General features: G+C 37.6%; 1 protein-coding gene across 2 annotated transcripts in view; it reads left to right on the plus strand.

The window, feature by feature from the left end:
- The window catches only part of CAV1 (caveolin 1), a 46,158-nt gene extending 39,867 nt beyond the window's left edge, over positions 1–6,291 (plus strand). For both annotated transcript variants that reach the window (XM_069107077.1, XM_069107078.1), the window contains exon 3: positions 3,987–6,291. In XM_069107077.1, the coding sequence (XP_068963178.1) occupies positions 3,987–4,328 (342 nt within the window). In that variant the 3' untranslated portion in view covers positions 4,329–6,291. The remainder of the gene's footprint in view (positions 1–3,986) is intronic.
- Positions 6,292–9,200: the final 2,909 nt, after the last annotated feature.

Genomic DNA, 9,200 nt, shown 5'->3' on the forward strand with positions numbered 1-9,200 from the left:
ATATATATATATATATATATATATATATATATATATATATATATATAATTCAAAGAGACTAACTACATTGCTTTATTTTCACTTCTCATATTCCTATTGACCTCTGCTTCAGAGACTTGTTCCATGATGTAGCATACACAGTTATTAACATATTGTCTCCTCCATTAGCATTTTAGTGACTTCATGTCAAAGAAAGCATTTTTGCCTTTTTCTTGTAAGAGTTTAATAAATACTTGTTGACTGATCGTAAACAAATTTATATTTTCCTTCTGAGTACCTGAAGTATATGGAAGACTTTAAGTGACTTACTCAGATTATATCTCCAGAAAAGTCCTACCCTAATCTCATTACAGCTGTAATAGATTAGGTCAAATTTAGAAGGGCTTTGAATATGGTCTCAATGTTTCTCATCCAAGAATCAGACTACTTAAGTGCAAAGAGGCAGAGTGCCTAAAGTTTGCCCACAAATGATGAATTCTTTGGTTATCGGAATCCACAAAGCAATTTATAGGATAATAGACTGAAGGGGACTTCCACTTTACAGAGGAGAAAACTGACTCCCAGAATGTGAAGTAAGGTGGCAGGGAATTCATGAAGTCTGATCACATGGGTAATAAGGGGCAGAGCTAGGATTGTACCCTTATCTTCTGACTCAAGACTCAGCATTCTTTCCATTATTCTAAAAAAAGAAAAAAAAACTTCTTAAAAATAGGTTAATTTGTTTTTTTTTTTTTTCTGAGTGTGGGGACCATGCTTTATTCATCTTTCCCAGTGTCTAAAATAGTAATATCTTTGAGTTAGAAGGGATCTCAGAAGTCATCTACTCTAACCCTTGCCTGAAGCACAATTTCTTCTTAGAGACGGCTTAAAGACTTCCTCTCCTTCACAAATGCCCTAATCCACTGCCCTTATCACATTGCTTCTTTATTAAAAAACAAACAAAGGAAATCTTCCGTGGCTCCCCACTGCTTACCAAATATTCTGGCATTCAAGGCCCTCCACTATCTATCCTTTTAGTTCTAGCTCACTCCTGGTTTTTATATCTTGCAGCCAAACCAAATCACTCACTGATTTGCAGTCTCCCCAAGGCCCCCACCTCCCCACCACAATCTTTTCCTGCCCACATTCTTCTCCATCAGATTATAAGGTTTTTGAGGGTTGAGATTGTCTTTTGCCTCCTTTTGTATCACCAGCGCTGAGCATGGCATCTGCCACATAGTATGTGCTTAATAAATGTTTACCAATTGGTCAATTGATTGATTTGTTTACCTTGCTGATTTTTCCTGGAGTGAATTCCATTCCACATCAGTGACTATCCTTGAAAACCCGATTTAATTGCTTCCTTTCCTATGAAAGCTTCCCTTATCTCCACAACTAGAAGCAATCTCTGCTTATCACATTCTCCCTTATTGTTAAATATGTCTGTTTCTTAACCTCTTTCACTAGATTGTAAACTCCTTGAGGGAAGGGATTGCCATTATATTTCATCTTTGTATCCCCACTGTCTTGCATAGTATCTTGCACATAAATGCTTAGCAAGTGTTTGTCAAATTTAATTTAGCCCATTCATAGGTTCATGGGAATTTAGATCTAAAAATAGGCTTAGAGGTCACATAATCCAACCATCTCACAACCATTTACAGATGAGAAAACTAAGGCCAGGAAGGTTAAGTTACTTATCCATTGTGGCACAGACCAAAAGTAGCAAGGCTTTGTGATTTGAAGGTCTGATGCCAAATCTAGTGCTCCATCCACTAAAGAAATTATAAAATAGCCATATCTTAATAAACACAACTAAGTCTGGGTCTACATAAATGCATCCTTTAAAATCAAACTACAATTAATCTATTTCAATCAATTCATGTAATAAACATTTTTATTTTATAAATTGGATTTTCAGCATCTAGGAAAAGAGTAAATAGCAGCACGCAATAGAAATATAACTTAGAAATTTGAGAAGTAACATCTTTTTTTTTTCAAATTTAAAAGAATACTTCTTTTCAAAGATGGCATTGTAATGATTTCTTGTTTTTTTCCCCAAATCCAATATCCTCTCTGAGGCCCTAGGAGAGTACTGTAGCTTCATTTTTCACTGACAACCCTTTTTTCATTAAGAAAGAGGCTGGGGTCATTGTAGGCTTCCAACCTCAACATTCTTGGACTGAGGCGAATCATACTGAAGAGGCAGCAACTTATGAGGTCAGGTGTTCTTAAACATTTTTGTGTCATGGCCCCCTTTGGCAGTCTAATGGAGACTCTGGACCTCCTTTAAGAAGGAGAGGAAGAGAATGAAATTCAGAAGATAGGGAAGGTGATTGTTGGGGGAAAGGTCTTTAAGAAGTTGGGAAGAGATGAAACCATAGAAAGAGATGACAGAATTAGCCTTCAAAAGGAGGAAGTCCATATTTTCCTCTGAGACATTAAAGAAAAGAGATGGAGGAAAATATAAAGGATATTTGATGTCTGGAGGAATAGAGTTGACCTTTTTTTTGTTGAACAATTTTAGTTGATCTTAAATACTTTTAAATGAATAAAACAAAACACATAGGATTACAAAGAAAACCATGGGCATTGAAATAAAGATGTAATTTTCTCATTCAAGACCATGGCCCCCTTGAAATCTACCCCCAAACTAGAAGTTAAGACTCCTACAATAAGATATAGAAGCATGCTTCTATGTCTTGACAGAGTATTAGGCCCCATAAATATAACTTCCTTTGCCAACTACTTAGGTTTCTCCTGACCTATCTTTTTCTCAGGGATTAGACAAAGTCAAAATATGTGGTTTTTAAAAAGAATACAACTCAAAATGTTAAAAAAAACTTGAAGCATCTAGATGACAAATTAATAACTTTTATTAAGCATTTACAATGTACCAAGCCCTTATACATGAGACTATGGAAGGTCTAATCTGTCTTTCAAGAGGACTGCTCAGATGCTGACTTACTGTTCTATACCAATTTGTGGACCTTTTTATGAATCTCAGATTATCTGATTGTAAGATTCTTCAGAGAAGAAATTATGATTTATCATTGTCACATAGCTAAAAGTGTCTATTTTTAACCTCCTTCTTAACCATATTAAATGACTCATCTATATCTCTTCAGTGATACATATTCTTCATATAATAAAAGTTTAATAAATAATTGTTTAATGAATACACACATGTGATAACCTCACCAATAAAAATGTAAAAGTGGACTCTTCTTCATGTCTTTCCACTAAACTTGAGTTGCTTATGATTCTTCGCTCTCTTTTCATCCCCTATCAACAGTCTCATTGGGTTTTCCTTTGTAATCTCAATCCCTTTTTTGTCCATTCCCATAGTTATCGTGCTACTTATGATTCCTACTACTTCAAACTGTTTAACATGTGTGTGTCTGTCTGTCTGTCTGTCATTCAAAACAATCCATAGCCTGGCTTCAACTTGCCATTCTAACCTAAACTCCTATTAACTCTTTTTACTCTCTAGTCATATTGCTGTTCATCACTACTCCTCACCCTACCCCCAAATCCAAGTGTCTTGGGTCTGCCTCTGTGCTTCTGTTCATGTTGCTCTAGAAGTGACCTTTCATTTCGTCTCTGCCTATACAAATTCTACTCAGTCATCAAGGCTCAGCTGGAGTTTCACCACCTCAGTACAGTTGTCCCAGCCATAGCCATCCTCTGTGATCTCTCCTTATGGCTCAGAGTGAATTACCACTCATTTGGCAATTAGCAAAGTACTGCTTTAAACCATGTTTTGTACTGTTGAATTGCTATTTAACATGTGGGGATGCAGAGAAGTATCATCTCCCTAACTAGATCCTTGCCCTTGGGAACAAGGATGTTATTGTCATTCTTCTTATCACTCAAAGTTAGTACCCAAAACAGTGGTGCCATATGCATAATAGATACTGAATATTTGTTGATGGAATAATATAAGTGTGAGGGGTCTTTTCTCTCTGGATTTTTATCGAACTTACTATCTTCTTCCTTCCTTTAAGATTGATTTTGAAGATGTGATCGCAGAACCGGAAGGAACACACAGCTTTGATGGCATCTGGAAGGCAAGCTTCACTACTTTCACTGTGACAAAATACTGGTTTTACCGCTTGCTCACGGCACTCTTTGGCATACCCATGGCACTCATCTGGGGCATTTACTTTGCCATCCTTTCCTTCTTGCACATCTGGGCAGTTGTGCCATGCATCAAGAGCTACCTGATTGAGATCCAGTGTATCGGCCGGATCTATTCAATCTGCATCCATACCTTCTGCGACCCACTCTTCGAGGCTGTGGGCAAAATATTCAGCAAGATCCGGATCACCGTACAAAAGGAAATATAAATGACATTTCAAGGAGAAACGTCCACCTGATTCTTTCTTGTTTTTATTTTCTTGGTGCCAATGTCAAGTTTCCAGTTGCTTGTACAACAGCAAGTTATTAGTAGCTCGACCCAGAACAAAGAAATCACTTGCTCAGTTTTCATTATTACCATTTATCCCTCTTGGAAACTTCTCTGTACTTCTTGGCAATCTGCATTTTTTAAACCAACCCTAACTCCTAAACCTTTCCCATTCCATATGCATGCATTTTCATTCCACTAAGAGACAAAAAGATAGGAGTGTTCATTCTTGTAAGAGAAATTGACATTAATATAATAAAGAACGAAAAAAAAAGTTCTTTCCCACTCTAGAATGTTGATCATTGTATTGTGGGCAGCATTTTAAGCTACTACTGCAGAATATACAGGGTATGTTGGCAGGTCTTTAATAACTGTTCTTTTTTTCCATTGTCCACTGTCTGTCAGTGGACTGCAGCTGTTCACTTAAATGGTCTGATTTTGTCTACCAACAGACAGGGATGGAGTTGACAAGAATTGACTAATCTCCTATGTTCATGCTACCCAACTAATGCCATACGGATTTTGAAATTTTGACCTATGTGTTTCCTGTGCCTTAATGTTTATTATCCTCATAAAAGAGACATATGAAGTGCCTTCCTATTTTTTTTTCTTCATAATCTCCCTCTTGAATGCTGCCTATTTGTCAGCTTTTTTTTAGAAGGTCAGCAGCTTCAGTGAAGATCAAAGTGAGAAAATCACATTACCTTGTTCTCCTAGCCTGCTTCTGACTCTGAGCTACAGTGTCTGCCTAAGGTAATGTCTATGCTGTTAGCCTGCCGTTTCTCTCCAGTTGTTCCTATCAAGTTAAGTCAGGGTCAGTCCTAGGAAGAGAATCAAGGTGGATGATTGGGACCAGGTCCACTCTGAGCTGTCAGTGGCTGAAGCCAGCTTTCAGAGTCTCTTACCAGCCAAGCAAGGTCAGCATGCTGTTTAGCTCACAGTTTATTTTCAGGAATATTCACGCTTTGCTGAGTCCAAACTAATTCATCACAAGGGTGATTTAGCAGGTCGACATTGTCCTCTGCTCTTTTAGCTGATCCATAGGCATCAGGAAGTGATGTCTTAATGGAATCTATTATGTGAGACTGTCAAGTGTTGCAAAATGTGACCCCTTCAAAATAAAACATGTGCAACACGTTGTTATGCTGTGATACCCCAACTCACCCCCACCCCAGGAGCTTTTGCCCATATCCAAACATTACTGTGTTTAGAGACAAGCCTCTTAAAGGCTGACAAAAAGCTGTGGCAGAGGGTGGGGAGGAAAAAAGGGGGGGAAAAGGCATCAAGGTAATTTTGCTGGAATAAGTTCAGCTCCTTCTGAACTCAAACTGAGGAATCTCACCATTAATCTGAATTGTACGGAAAGCTGCCTGGTACCGTGGAAAGCTTTGTTCCTAGTGCTAATAGCATGCTTTTGCCTTTTGAATTATTTGTGCTTATGGTGGTTGAGTTTTCCCCCCATATATACGTTGGAAACCTGCTTGACCAAATGCAGCTTCCATTTTTTTTTTCTGGCACATAAATTACCAACCTATTAACTTTTTTTTAACATTTAAAACAGACACTGGCATGGATAGAGTTTTACTTTTTTACTTTGTACAGAATTGAAAGTGTACTATTTTAGATATTTTGCAGTATAAGAACACATCATGTCAAGAATGTAAACATAAAATGTTTTATCTTCATATGATGAAAATCACTTTGGAAATAGCCTTGTTGATTCAATGTATAAACTGTTTATCCTAAGAGATGTCTGTTTCACATAGATCTCTAGTCCCTAATAAAAAAAATGGACTCCAAGATATTTACAATACTATATGCTTACTGATATATTTTACACTTTTTTTATCCTGCATGTACTGTAAAAGGCTACAATTCTGCACAATAAAAACGTTTAACAGTAATTCCAGGACAACACTCTTCATCATTTTCTCCCCTCTAAAGCCTTCCCATTTCATTAAGAAAAAAAGTCATTCTGTATGTCTTAAGTCTTTTAGCTCTAAAATATTATACTATTATAGTTTATTAGTTTATTGCATGCAAAAAGTAATTCATGAGAGATCGAGCATTTGTAAAGTGTTTTACTTTAGGACAGGCACTGTGCTAAGTTCTGGATACAAGCAAGTAAGATTGCCCTTGCCCTGCTCTCAAGGAGCTTGCCTTCTAATGGGAAAAGAAGACATATAAAGGAAAGCCAGAAGGGAGTGGAGATATGTACTGGTTGCCATTAGTTGCAGCTGGTCATAGAAACCTGGTCCTGGCAAGATAAGACCAAAGCTTTTCTATTGGAGCCAAGATACCTGGGTGCAGAATCTAGATTACTAGCAGAAAAGTGGTAGTCTAAGCAGAGAAGGCAGGGGTAGAACACGCTGGGGAAGAGTATGTACCCACTTGTACAATCAATAGTTGTTGAAAAATAATTTTTTGCATATATACACATATATGTACATAAACACATACATATATCAGCTATTATATATCAAATATTAATAAATTTTGGACTCAGGACAGTAGAACTATAATTATCATTAATATTATCAATATTATTAATTCCTTTAAAGGTTTTTTGGTCATGATAGAATGCCTTATGTTTCCTATTGTACAGGTTTGTTGTTTTTTTTTTTTTCTGAATTTAGGCCCAACCCTCAATCCACTGCACACCTAGCTGCTCTTGCTTTGACAAAGAGAAGCATTATTTCTTTATGAAGGTCATAGGAAGGAGATAATGGGGGAAGATGTCAAAGTAACATGAAATGAGAAGGAAGAGGAAGAGGGGAAATGGCCTTCAGTGGATAGTCTCTGTTTTTTTTTTTCCCCAATAAATTATGAAGTGTGGGCCTTAGCAGAGAAGAATAGAGGAAAAGGTACCATGGGAGGTTTGAAGAGAAATGAGACTGCCTAGAATTTCCACTGTAGAGTGCAATTCTGAATTGATAAGGAAAAAAATTAAATGACTGCCTTGCTACAGGCCAATTGTGACTGGACAAAATAAATTCCTAGTGGATTCCTAGTGGAAATCCTTCATTTTCATGATTTCCTTTATCTCCATTCAGCAGCATATGAATTAGAGTAAAGGCTATAGATGAGTAGTCATAATCTGGGAAGAGACAAGAAAGATGAAGGTAAAGTATGCTATAAAATTGACTTGATTCACCAAGAGCTCAAGATAAGTAAGAGACAAAACTATAGTCACTTCTAGGGTGATGGCCTGGGGAAAAAAACACCTGAAAGGAAGAGGAAATGGAAATCAGAGTGAGGACAAAGCTCTTTTCCCCAACCCATCCCACTTCCAATCAGGTTTTGATACTAGTTGTTTCTTTCCATTTGGTCTTAACACCTAGTTTTCAAGAATGACTCATTAAAATAGGAAGGAAGTTACCACATGACCCACTTTGAATGGGGTGGAGAGCTTCCCCAGAGGTTGCCTCATGATGTTCTGGGGCCTCTGTCCCTCCTTGCATGGTAATGTCCAGCCCTCACATTCTCTTCCCCCCCCCCATATGAAATGAGGGTTCCTTATTTTTTTGTTTGCATTAGGCACAGTCTGAAATAACTGCCAGAGTTACTGAGATGACTAGTTACAACTCCGGGTCCAATTCTTGATCCATACTCAAGCCTTTACAACTTGGTTGATTCTGTTGGACTTCTGTCATTACCTTCAAAAAACTAGGACATCTGCACATATGAAGAAGTGCTGAAATAGGAGTTTAGTGAAGAAGCTTTTCACATTGACAGGATGAAGGATTTTAGAGCTCAAAGGGACTTTAGAAGGCATCTAGGAACCTGAGGTCCACTGAGGTTAAGGGACTTTGCCAAGATTATGAAGGAAGTAGTCAGGAGAGGCAGAATTTGAACACCTACATCCTCTACATCCAGGGTAAGTTCTTTCTATTAGAACTCATATTTGAAAGTAAGTAAAATAGGGGTGGCCAGGTAGCACAGCGAGTAAGAGCACTGGCCCCAGAGTTGGGATGACCTGGGATCAAATCCGGGCTCAGACACTTAGCACCACACCCAGAAATAACTGGCTGTGTAAACTTGAGCAAGTTACTTAACCCCAATTGCTTAAAAATAAAGAAAAAAAAAGGAAGGAAGGAAGGGAGGAAGAAAGGAAGGAAGGATGGAAGGAAGCAAGGAAGGAAGGAAGGAAGGAAGGAAGGAAGGAAGGAAGGAAGGAAGGAAGGAAGGAAGGAAGGAAAAAAGGAAGGAAGGGAGGGAGGGAGGGAGGAAGAAAAATATTAGTGTTATTTTACAAAGAGGATGTCCTTCCTGCCCATCTCTCCTAGAAAAAAATTTACCATGCACTCTAGGGATTTCTCTCCTTTATTGGGCCTATAAAAATTCATGAAGCTGCTTGGGCAATAGGTAGGCCTATGACTACATTATGTTTAGGTTGTAGGGTTTTTTTAAAGTCATCATTAGCATATGTCATTAGGATATAACTGAGAAGAGTGAGGGTGTGGGAGAATCATAGAAATGACATCACATTCTATTAGAAGAGATGAAGTGGTCTTAAACAGTGATGATCTCTCCTTGGGGTTATTATTTGAACTCTGGCCTAGATTCCATGATAAATATGAATGAGGTTATGACTTTTCTATCCACAAATCTATTAGACAGACTTTTTAAAAAATTCTCAATCTGGGATCTCAGAAAAGGATGCTATCTTCCATAGTTAGCATTCCAAAATTAGACATGGAATTGTAATCAAGTTAAAAAACATTTCCTAAAATAAAATGCCATAAAAGTTGCCTCAATGAAAATACTAGATGCATGAACAATTTCATAAGACTCCATGAAAAGATGTTATTAT

Source organism: Petaurus breviceps, unplaced genomic scaffold (assembly GCF_028583685.1).
Source record: "Petaurus breviceps papuanus isolate PSGF00001 unplaced genomic scaffold, PetGlider_PUasm1.0 84, whole genome shotgun sequence".
Taxonomy (NCBI): Eukaryota; Metazoa; Chordata; class Mammalia; order Diprotodontia; family Petauridae; genus Petaurus; species Petaurus breviceps.